The sequence below is a fragment of the Bombus huntii genome, chromosome 10 (assembly GCF_024542735.1).
Source record: "Bombus huntii isolate Logan2020A chromosome 10, iyBomHunt1.1, whole genome shotgun sequence".
Classification (NCBI taxonomy): domain Eukaryota; kingdom Metazoa; phylum Arthropoda; class Insecta; order Hymenoptera; family Apidae; genus Bombus; species Bombus huntii.
In genome coordinates this window covers 2472373-2484910 of record NC_066247.1, presented here as the reverse complement: position 1 = coordinate 2484910, position 12538 = coordinate 2472373, and the positions used below count along the sequence as shown (strand labels likewise).

Here is a 12538-nt window from a genome sequence, read left to right as displayed (position 1 = left end):
CTAAACTAATTGCTAATAGCATTATCCTTTATACTCCTATATGACGAACCCTGTAATACATTCTCTCAAGTGTACGTTACAAAAATCTGTGATTTCAGCATTAATTGGGTGATATTCCTCGTGAGAAAATAATTATTTATGAATTTATAAGAAATTTAGACATGCAAGGATACATAATACGTATATAAAGTTTCGAAAAAAGATCCACAAAATATTTATAATACAGTACTTGTTCTAATATTTATTCAGCGAAACAGATCTCTGCCCAGATTCTACTCTTTTAATTGCGTTTTAATGTAAATTTACACAAATATTTGCAGTCTACTGATGATAAAGCTAGAGTAAATACAGCGACAGTATCTAAATACTGTTGATATTTTTCTCACTTATTTCCGCCAGATCTATTCTCCTGCATTCTCGCGGAAATCGAGAGTACTGCCGCAACAAATTTATCGTCCGTTCCGCGAGAATTACAATCCGGGTCCTCGATTTATTGGAATTTAAACTGGCCACTACTGTATCCCTGCAGCAGCTGAACGTCAATATCCATTCATCACGTGAATCCGTTTGCGTTTCAGGTCTCGAGATAACGCCTCACATAGACAACGGTCTGGTATTTTACTTTGGTCCGATGACGTATAGTTCAAAGATCAGAATTCAAGACTTCATGGCCCTGGAACTTCAACAGGGATACGCGGTTCTCTACATGGACTACGGGTCTGGCACTGTGAAACTCGATCAACCGCACATTAAGCTCACTGACGGAGAAAGACATAGGATAGACGTTTACTTTACGAAGAACGTAAGCGCGATTGGTCTTTATCATCGTAGAATCATTGCGTTCTACCTTTTCCCCATAACTCTTTATATTGTGCGCTACGGTGTCGCTCTTGTTTTTACTATGATCTTCGTTCGAAATACTTCATGGTCATTCGAACCACATGCATGTACTTGTATAAATATTTTCCATCGTTATTTAGGGTATAAATACGAATACAGAACATCAATAGCGATATATTAACACACTGTTGACCAGATATTTTATGCAAAGATTGACTATATTTCATGCGTAAAACACAAAGTTTACTCGTGACCGGTTAACAATGTTGTGCATGAATAAACGAGTTTATTTGTGACCTGTCAACAGTACGTTAATAAGTGATACGAATAAAAGCAGTTACCTTTTGAACGTAAGGTCCAAAATCTATGTTAAATTCCATATTTTATGCGCTGCAGGCGATAGAAATGAAAGTGGACAACTGTGGAATCTCCGCGTGTATGAGCTTAACCGCGCCGCAAGGACCGAACGGATTTTTGAACGTGAACAGCCCCTTGCAGATAGGTGGAACTCTGACTAATCTCGCGAAGATGGCTTCGCAACTAGGTTGGGATTATGTACCTACCGACAGAGGATTCGTCGGATGCATACGCAACATGACCTTCAATGGAAATGTAACGCTTCGAAGATTTTACTTTATGAATTCTCTTATCCTATTTTCTTTGCCTGTCGTCGAAAGATTTCCTCGATTACGAAAGGAATGTGACAGAACTGTTATTGATAAACGCGAACGTTGCCGTGTAAATTGTACGTTAAAATCTTTTTCCCGAGTCGAAATGAAACAGTGAGACTGAGACGTAGAAAATTAGAAAACACGGAAGCACGGCTAATAGTTTGGTCGAGCAACTTTTCCGAAATTACTGAGCGGAACGTGATAAATTCTATAAATTCAGTTCGTCCAATAATTTGTAATCGCGATATATCTTCTTTGCTATTCTATGTTTCAGACGTACAACTTGGGTATGCCATCGCTATCTAGAAACGCGGATCCTGGCTGCGATCACGGAATGGCAAAAGCCGTGTCCTTCGGGATCGACACCAATTTCATTGTCGCGATCGTAGTTTGTTTCGCGATATTGTTGATACTGTTGTTCGCGGTGGTGGTGCACAGGAAAAAGACCGACGATCTCTATAAGGATATGGATGACATTAGAGAGAACATTATTAATTACGAGGACGAAGGAGGCGGCGAAGTCGATACGGGCTACGATTTGAACGTTCTTCGAACGATTTACGACGCGCCGCCTATCGATTCGAAAATTGCGCCCGTCGGCTTGCAATCCAGAGGTACGATAAATTGAATAAGTAAGCCAGCAAACGCATGTTATAGTCGTAGTGTAGTTACACAATTTGTTATGGTATTATATGACACAGCTCTGTAAGACGAATCAAGAGATAAGCGTTGTTTAACACTTTAATCCACTAAAGGATAATATCGCATTATCATCCCATCAGCAATCATTTTCATTCGATTTAGATTATCGAATTTATTAGCGTATTATATTATCGAATTATTTTAACATTCTGCTTACGAAAAGTTTTTGTATCTTGTGTATAACGATGTACAAGTCACTGTATTCTCGCGTTTCAACTTTTACTACTTGTTCATTATGCTCAGTCTTAGACACATACATGTATTTCATGTTGATTACTGTCTGAGCTAATTAATTTATCAGCTGTGTTATTATTCTGTCAAACTGTACGAACGATGTTACTTTTTTAAGTACATTTTATTATCGCGTAGGGATAAAAATTGTTCGGTTCCGCTTTTTCGCTCTATCGCTATGAAATAAACCATTCGACGCGCTCGTGATAACGACCACTAAGCCTCTGTCAGAGGGTTAAATCTCGTTCGAATGAAATGTCGCAACGAACAAAAAGACACTCGAAGATCAATTATATACGTCCGCTTTCTTTTCTCGCTTGCCAGGTCCCGACGAGGTGCCGGATATTTGCGGTTTCCTAGACGGCAAGAAAGAGAGCTGCGACAAGGATCCTGACACGAATCCGTTCGACGATGTCAGGCACTATGCGTACGAAGGAGAAGGCAATTCCGAGGGTTCTTTATCATCCTTGGCTTCATGTACGTACCACTGAATATGTGTATCGTTCGTTTAATTAACGGAATCGACGGAAGTAAATAAAATTATGCGACCAAAATCTAGGAAAAGTAAAGCGGAATTTACAGTCTGAAAATATCATAAAATGGTACGAAACATTGTACTGGCCAAAATAGTAGGTAAAATTGTAGAAAACACTGTGAGTGCAACAATTGAAAATTTTTTTATTGCAAAATATGCTACGTGTCAATGAGAATAATGTAACGTAGAAATCAAGTGCAATTTTTCTTCCTCTATAGCTATTGATAATGCTGGAAGATAGTATCACGATGTATAGAGAAAAATGTAAATGCTATTGAAGATTAGTTAATCGTTTCTTGGCGTTTGTCTATGCCATCTGTCTAAGTGTAAATGAAAGGAGCTTTCCTTGCAACTAACTGCAAGAGGTGGCACGTACAGAGGTTCTACACGCAGGTTTCCATAGATACATTTTCCTTTTTCATAAATTTGGACTACATCGATGCACGAGTTCCTTTTTCTCCCGCAAAACTTGTTTCTTGGCAGTTGCAGTGTTTTCTACCAGACACTCTCCAATTCACCATGGACTGTTAGCCAATAATGGTAACTGGGGCCGCAGCCGTGTAGCGAATGAAAATATATAGCGAGGAAGTAAAACGTTAAATAGGATCACCGATCTGTCATCATCAGCAGTTCAACGATGAGTCATGAAATCAGAGCTATCAGCACATAAATTAGAATAAAAGTTACAAAGTGGGGACCGTGGTTTTATGCGCTTCTATCTATTTATGAGAAATCTGAAGACGTAGAGATGCACGGTAGCCAAAGTACAATGCGCGAAGCAATTTTCTATGCGTACCTAGGTTCCATCTTCTTAATGACAGAGTGAAAAATACGGATTTGCATAAATCTTTCTTTACAAGCAGACAAATTGTTTTCGATTTATCGCGGAGCTGCTGCGTTGACATCGTACAACCTTGAACGAAGTTCTAGATCCTTACGATTCCCAACACGTTTTAAATTACTTGCTGCGGTCATCGAAAGTTGTTAACTTTAATCAGTGGCTGATTTTACGACCTCGTACTATCGCTACCACTTATTATACCGCGTAATCAATTTTCTTTAATCTATTATACAAAGGATATAATATATACGTACGTCGAAGTTTTCTACTGGCAACCGTTCGGATATTTTCGTAAGCCACTGTGTACTGTAACGCGAAGTAATCTCGATCTCAGAAATCGGAACCGCTCTGATAAGAAAAAAACTAAAAAGTACGCTCGATTCTGTTGGAGAGACGAGATAGAATCATCGACTAGTTTCTACGATATTTCCTTTTTCTTCTGCAGGTACCGACGACGGGGATCTCAAGTTCAACTACTTGTCGAACTTTGGCCCGAGGTTCCGCAAATTAGCCGACATGTACGGAGAAGAACCCAGCGACGAAGAGAGCGACGGAGTAGGAGAACGGGAAAGCGAGAGTTGGTGTTGAGTCTCGCGCGACCTTTCGACTTTCGACTCGAAGAGTTCGCGACAATTAACTCGATAACTTCCGATCTCCTCGACGAAGCAACGATTCCTCTTCGCTTCGTCGCCTCGTGTACTTAACTCGAACTCGAGGATACCTGTTGTACTTTTGTATCGAGGACACAGTGCCGAATCACGGCATCGGTAGCCACATATCGTTTCGGCAGAGCGTAATCGAAGCGTAGTATTTTCCTTTCTCTATTATTTTCTGTTCATTTTATCTATTTTTACGTCTTTCCTTTTACCCGAGCAGACTGCTCTCGCAACCAATGGAGAATAACATTCGGTTAGAATTGAATTTTCAAAGGAAACAACGGATAGCTCGTAATGCTCTCCGAGTGACGATGTAACACGCGATCTTTAAGAATAGACGACATAGCGGCGGAAGACTAAGAGACCATGAAAAAGCAAAGATAGTATTCTATTTCCTATTGACAAGAGAATATAAAACGAAGAAATAAAAAAAAGACAGGTAACAGTGAATTAAAGAAAAAAAAAAAAAAAAAAGAAATCGACGCATCAGCCGAGAATGACTTGCTATGACGACTGTAACTCGGCTGTCTAGCATCACACGACAATGGACACGCGCATATTCGCTCGTTAATATGCGTTAATTTCGCGCGTGCATTCCACCAGTAACGAAGGGAACGATGATTTATAGCGTGAAGAGATCGCGAGAATCTGACTTCGAACGAAGATGCAAAGAACACGGTGAATTCTTTTGGCAATCATTCGAGTTACGAGGACTGGACTTATTTTTTTATACGTACATTATAGAAACGAATAAATATGTATGTATGCATGTACATGCCTGCGAGGACATCGTGGGCAACGAGTATATAGAATGCAGAGAGGAAACGAGACGAATGAATGATGGCAGCGTAGCGATAGGCGAAACCCGAGACACGATAGGGAAAAATAAAGATGGAACAAATGGCAGCGGGAGAGCGTTACCGCTCCTCTATATTTAACTTATAGACTATTTTATTAAACGATTATGTGCGCGAGTGCGTTTAGAAACTGTGTAGCAGGTGTGCGAAACTTTACATACGCGAATACACGAATAGATATAAACCTAAACACCGAATCTATGCTGTACACAGATGCGTGTGTGCATGAGTGTGCATGCGCGCGCGTCTAGGCCAATGTGATTGGAAATGGAATATGTCACGCGTGCGAATCGGTGAGAAGGGATCCGAGTGCCATATCGTGTGCCCGAAATCTGAATCTAAAATCGATCCACCGAATTGTGCACGAATACACGAATGTATGGTCGCAACGTTTACCAGCGACGAACAGTTCCAACGCGACTGTTTGCCTTTTCTTTTCCGCCGATTGGCGATAATCGTTTATCTCGACATCCATTTTATTCCATTCGCGAAGACGACTCTGCACGCGCGCGTGTGCCTGCGAATATTTCCAAGTATATGTATATAGATATATATATATATTATGTATGTATGTATATCCGTGTACCTATGTAGGCGTTCGCGCACGTACGTACACGTATATATGTGATAATAATTTGTAAGCTTTTTGTACGATACATCAACGGCGATATGCATATGTATAATAATAATAATAGTAACGATAACGATAGTCGTAATAAGAACAACAGCATCAGTAATAAAAGTACGCAAATGTATATCGATGGCGATTCAGGTGGACTTTTAACCCTTTGCGGTCGTATCGAGCTTAGATTTGGTTGCCGGAATTCATTTTCGTTGAACTCTAATAATTAGATCGCGGATTTGTATCTGTTTCTAGAAGATTTGAAGATAGAAAAGCGCGTAGGAAACATATAAAATATCTAAAGTAGAGTACTTGTTATAACGTTTAACGTGCGAACCGAATTTCTGTATCTACGTCCTACTACGCTCTTAACTGTGTTCATAAAAATCTGAATTTGTATAAATATTTGCCATCTACTGATTACGTAATTAAGGGAGATGTTAAAAAGATCAAACTGATATTCGTTGCTGCTACTTTACACCTACGGCTTTCCTTTTGCCAATTTAGAGCGTTGCTTATGAAATATTTTAAGAAATGGAAATGTCTACCTGCACTAACTTGTAAGTCTTATTAACTCATCGAGGACCAAAGTTGCGTTCAGCGCGATATTTCATTTACAATTTCTTTTTAACCAATTTACACCGTGGAATTCTATTGAATCCACGTTAGAACTACGAAAGGGAATATCGAAAATCTACCGAATATCAGAATTTCTTTTCCCATATAAAAATTGTACGAAACATGGAGAAACTCGATCTATTTTGTATCGCCATAAACTGTTCCTTCTTCAAATTATAAAATTCTTCTTGTACCTTCGATTTATGTCACGGCCTTCCGTAACGTGATTTATTATTCTAATACATTTTTTAACCTGGTGAAACAACAACTCGTGTCTAAATTTTCTAATAATATTGCGTTTCACTTGATCGTTCGTCGGATGCCACGCAACCTCGAAGAGCGTCGTATTCGGTATGACATACGATCAAATTGGTTCTTTGCCTCGGTAGCCGAGAGTATACGTACGATCGAAGTACCAAGAGCGTTCTGATGGCAGAGAGAAGTCGTACGACCGCAAAGGATTAGCAAACTCCGTTTGGGTGAACTTACCTACTGAATCGACTTCAAAGCGCCGTCGAAAGATTTAACGTGTAATTTATACGATAAGAAACGAATGCGGTTTAGGGGAGAGCGCGTGATCTCAGATGCGTACAAGAGTAGTTGGTTCGTACGCATCGATATCCAAGAATGAACGTTTTCTTTCTTATTTAGATGACGTCTGTCACCGAATAATTACGATTGCACGGGCACGAGTATCGAGATACGTTATCGGAATAATAAGATATGTGTTAGTAAATCACCTGTCGTATCATACAGGTGGGCGTCTTTTTAACGATACACTCCGTCGCAGTACAAAGAACGTCTCCGTCGGCAGCGGCGAATAAGAAACGTGAAACGATCGCCACTCATCGGCAGAGTTCGGCTCGATTTTGCCGCGTCACACTTATTTATCGCGCACTGACTAAGCTACGAGCGGACTAGTTCGCGATACGCTACTTATGCTATATACTCGAACACTGCCCTTATGTACAATTAAAGAGAAGAGAAAAGAATAAAAAGAGAAACGACGCGACGGTTCTGTTCCACGAGCATGCATCTAGCTGGTCAAGGTGTGAGAGCGGTGACACCTAAAGCTCCGTTCAGATTAGTCGATTACATATTTGAATTGGAGCTGTTTTGCAGGTGTTTCGAAGAATCCTGATTTTAAGATAGATAATGAAAAGTAAACTGCAAGTAGTTACGTATGTCTGTAAAATGTTCATCGATGAATATCACGCATAGCAAGTACGACTAAGAATATTAAGTTGAAAGAAAGGTGAAGTTGCTTTAGGACATGAATATCGGTAAATACGCGAAGCTGCGAATAACGCGATACCTATCGCCTATACCGTTCCATTTCGAACTTGCCTCTGTTCCAAATCCAACAGTGGATTTTTCCACCTTGCGCCTTTTCATTTTGAGTAATTCCATCTGGAATGTTAACGAATTTAAATAAAAGTCTCGAAGGAGAAGCGACGACGACTGCAAAGAGATCGGTAAAATTCTTGAAAGAAATACTCGAAAGGATATTTCGAATCGAGTAACGTAACAGATCGACACCGGTAAAATGCTATAAATTATTTGAAATCAAGCGACTTTCGAGCAACGAAGATACGCGCGGAAATGTAAAAGGATATTTCAAGAGATTTCGAGTTGCGAGTCAAATTTATATCGCTTGAATTCAGGTAATTCATCTAATTTGAACGAAGCTCTATTGTCAAAGAGGCGTTCCTCTTTCCGAGTGATGTTGGCGAAAGAGTCGCGAGACGAACACTTTAGCCACAGGTATACGCATATACAGGCTTCTTGTAAATTATATTCCAGGAGACGCGAGACCACAATGGTTGGCCGCGCGACCTACTCGACATGTGATAGTTGATCGCAAGATATACGCGCAGCACATCTTTCACCTTTACTCGCGAGATCCATCTACCGTCGTCGGAGATACGTGTAACTTCGTGTTCTTCTTTTTTTTGTAGCAATAATAAAAGACGATGACATTGGAAGTAAACGTGGTTTGCGATATTTGAGAGGTTCCCAGGCCAATACGAAATATCGTCGACGGTAAAATACAGCGAATTAAACGACAAGAGATAAAATAGAAAGATTAACAATACGAATGCTAGGATCGAGCCACTGATCGACAGACTTAACGCTATTGGAAATCGTAAAGAGGAAATTTTCGTTACAGCATTCGATATACCTTTATAGCAAAAAGAAAGTTATTAAAAATATAGACAGACACCGTGGAGATATAAATTCGATTTGTTTCACGCGCGTTATTAATGCACAGTTTTCTGCGTAATAAGCGATAAGCTGAATATTCGCATAATAAGTAACGTCAAAATATATTAATTTCATACAATTTAAATACACCGAGTACGCGTCGAATATAGAATATTCATGCATATAGAATATGCATCGAATATGTATGTATACATATATTTTATATAAAATTAATGCAATTTGCTCGTCGTTCGAATCACTTTGAAATTACATCGGGCAAATTCCATTGCGGAAAAACGTTACAAATTCTTCACGCGGCGCTGTTACGAGGAAACGCGTAAGACACCATAGACGATCGAATCGCAAATGCATCGCGCTAATACATTCGCCGCTATCGTGAATATCTCGCATCGCTCTGGGAATTCCTTTTAAATCGGAAATTTCCCCAGTCACTGGATCTTGGTTAATTAATGGAAATCACGGCAGGCTTCGTAGTGACGTTTGCCGAACGAGAAAAAAGAAACCCTTGAGTCGTTGGATTGCGACACGATGTCTTTCATAGAATTCACCCCGGCGCCAAGCCGGACGTTTTACGTTGTAAATTGCCAAGAATCTCGAGAAGGGGTTGCTGGGAACCTATAAAAAAGTCCTCGGCCTGGTTATCCTCTCGCAGTCGTGTTCACTTCCGGCGGACACACGATCTCGAGGACCAGAAACGAGCAGCACGATCTTCTCGAATCGCGTTGGTCGCTTTAAACGCGATTCCCACTGACGACATGTAAGTGGCCTGTTGTGCGCGCGTTAAACGTACTATTAGTTACACACAGTGGCTACGAAAAATATTTCCACCAATTCTTATTTTTACAAACGAAACGTATTTTGTAGCAAGTTGCGCGCTTCGTTTTCACAGTATCAACTTTTTCCAGTTATACGAGTATATCGTTAAATGATACGAAATTTAATACACTTGAAGCCAATTGATCGGAGTATAAGCGGCGAAAAAACGAAAGAAAATAAATGTAGAAATTTTGAAGCAAGTCGTAGAACCATTTTGGACGTGGAACGGTTTTGCCACATTGCGACACGTTGCTCGAGACGCATAAATCAAACAAGAGTATTTTATCGCTAAAAGAAAATTTATTGACAGAAATTATGATTTCTAAGTTCGACCGGACGTTAGACTTTATCGTTATATTATGACGTTTTATTTTCTAAACATAGGCTTTTTTGTTATCTTTAATGTAAACGCAATATGTGAATTAACAAAATTTTCTGAATTCAACCGTAATTACAAATACAAATGGTATAATAAATACAATGATGTACGTGTACAGTGGCTGATGAAATTAATCGGAAACTTATCGCAGAACTTTTCTGTATTATTTTCTATATTATGCGCGTTATACGAAACTTCGTTAATATAATACTTCAACGCGACGCGACTATCGCGATCGTCATAGTAAAATATCGTACCGATACGAAAGTGCGTATGAAAATTACAAGATATTTATCATACAACGTTTATTTGTACGTTTATTTGACGCGAATAATATTCTTAACAGGATCTTTGCGTTAAAAATAGTCTCGCTACGAATTGTGGCTTATCAACATACTGAACAGTTGACTGTTCAAATACTTCGACGATTCCAGACTATCAATAAGTATCTTCTTCCCTTTACATTCTCAGGTTCCTTTTAAATCTCACCAATACAATCATAATCGTGTCTCGTTATAGCGATAATGAAATTCCAAAATGTTTCGTATAATATGTGCGCAAAAACGTTTCCAAAAGTGTCGAAATACTTTCATGAACCGCTGTGCAGTTTGTAGTCGCTGTATGTTTGTATCGCTATGAAATATAAAAGAATAGAGCGGGTCAGTACGGTGTAATTGCAATGGCAGATTATCAGCAGATCAGTTGTACATATCAATTCGCAAAATAACGTTTGCAACTTGCCACTCGAGATATTTGCATTTCGGAACCTCTGCAGATTGATCATGCAGATTGATTTGTACGCGCGCGCGCACAAGGCTCTATCTATGGCTAGATCAATCACCGTATTTACTTAATTTTTCATTTGTGACTTTAATTTATCACCTCGCTGTATCTCTGCCGCCAAGAGAACCTACATACATTTTTATATTGATCGAACGACGATCGATGCATTCGTGTCTGTACATGTAATTATCGCAATCGCCAATTTAGTTACGCAACAAGCTTTTTATTCGTTTTGTTTCGTTTCATAGGCATCGTAAAGTTCGACTCGAGTTTCTCGTTTTCTCTATAATATTGCTATTATGCTTGATCCTGAATTCTGGAGCCGAAGCTCAGCTAAACTTTTCGACCGGTTGGGGAAAAAGAAGCCAGAGACTCGAATGGAGTGCCGTTAGACCCGAGTGCCCTTCGCAGGCTAGACCTTCGCTCGAACAGCTGCTGAACGTTTACCATTTGATACAGGTACGCTTTTCGCAACAAAACCGAGGAAGACAGGGATCGTTGCTGTTACAATTCGAATTGCAAAATTTACGGTATAAAGATTATCTTTGGTCAATCGTTGTAAATAGATGGAGGATGTTCGTGCATTCTTGAGAAATTTAAGATTCCTGAAATCTACTTGCGTCGACAGGATGTATGCAACGTGGAAAAAAAAGATACAAGCTATTGAACGTAGAGCATCCATCGTGACATCTAATGGACGAAGCGAATTTCCATTTAGATTGCATTTCCTTAATTATCTTCGTACAAATACGAATTTGCATAAATATTTGCAATGTAATTATAAACGACCAAAGTTTGTTTAGTTATCGATAAGTATTATCGACGATGGAAATTGCTTTTTATTAACATTTATGAAAACTTTATGAAAATTCTCCTCTTTAATTCCTGGTATCTCTTGTACAATGATCCGCCAACTAATGGTTATCCACGATCAAAAATAATAATAAATAATCATTTTATTTCCTTCTTCTGTAATTCCTGAAAACATACAGGTATTTTTGCCAAAGTTAATACCGACTTTTATCTACGAAAGTGCGTAATTATACTGTTATATCGTTTAAATCATATTTGATATGTATATAGAACACATATGTAGATATTATAGAATGGTAGTTCTACTGTTCAACAAAGACGATCTTCCTGTCAACGTTCTCCTTCTTAAGAATATCAAAGGGTAGCTGTTACTTTTGCTTCGTGAAAAAGGGAGGCGGAAGAAGCATTGCCAATCAAAAGCGTTTCTTTCTTGCGTTTCGTTTGCAGATGGAAGCGCGAAAAATGTTGGAGTGTCGGAAGCCGAACGAGTGAATCCGGCAGTGGATCTGATCTGACGTTAGAGGAAACACCATAGGCTAAACATTGGACCGTTCGAGGGAGCCGTTCGAACCGTATACCTTCAACGATTTGCAACTTGTTTGGAAGCACTGGACTCTGAAACGAAGTATCCGGATCTATCGAACAAAGCTTGCTTCGATACGGTTTTCGTGCGAACGAGCCCGCTCGAACGTGCCTTGTAAAATCACCGATACGAACGATAATACAAACAATGAGTAGTAAAGGAGAAATATAATTTTCTTTCGCGTCTTCCACGTTGTCCTTCCTTTGTTCGTTTTGTTCCTTCATACGTCGACAGCTGTTCGATCGCTTTTTTACGTGGCATAAATTCGACCGGTTATGTCTTATCGACCAATCGACGGCCTTTGATTTTCTATGATCGCACCCTTTAACGATCTTTGCCGAAACTACATAAATCTCGCGCCGTAG

At 39.4% G+C, this 12538-nt stretch overlaps 2 protein-coding genes across 2 annotated transcripts in view; both read left to right on the top strand.

The window, feature by feature from the left end:
* LOC126870710 (DE-cadherin) overlaps positions 1-8563 on the top strand; it is a 92277-nt gene extending 83714 nt beyond the window's left edge. Inside the window, exons 11-15 of the mRNA XM_050628659.1 lie at positions 579-802; positions 1237-1452; positions 1786-2125; positions 2769-2921; positions 4266-8563. Of these exons, the coding sequence (XP_050484616.1) occupies positions 579-802; positions 1237-1452; positions 1786-2125; positions 2769-2921; positions 4266-4408 (1076 nt within the window). The 3' untranslated portion in view covers positions 4409-8563. The remainder of the gene's footprint in view (positions 1-578; positions 803-1236; positions 1453-1785; positions 2126-2768; positions 2922-4265) is intronic.
* Positions 7847-12344, top strand: LOC126870515 (uncharacterized). Its single transcript, XM_050628314.1, has 4 exons — positions 7847-7856; positions 9310-9556; positions 11026-11236; positions 12038-12344. The coding sequence occupies exons 1-4, from the start codon at positions 7847-7849 to the stop codon at positions 12080-12082; spliced, it is 513 nt and encodes a 170-aa protein (XP_050484271.1). The 3' UTR covers positions 12083-12344.
* Positions 12345-12538: the final 194 nt, after the last annotated feature.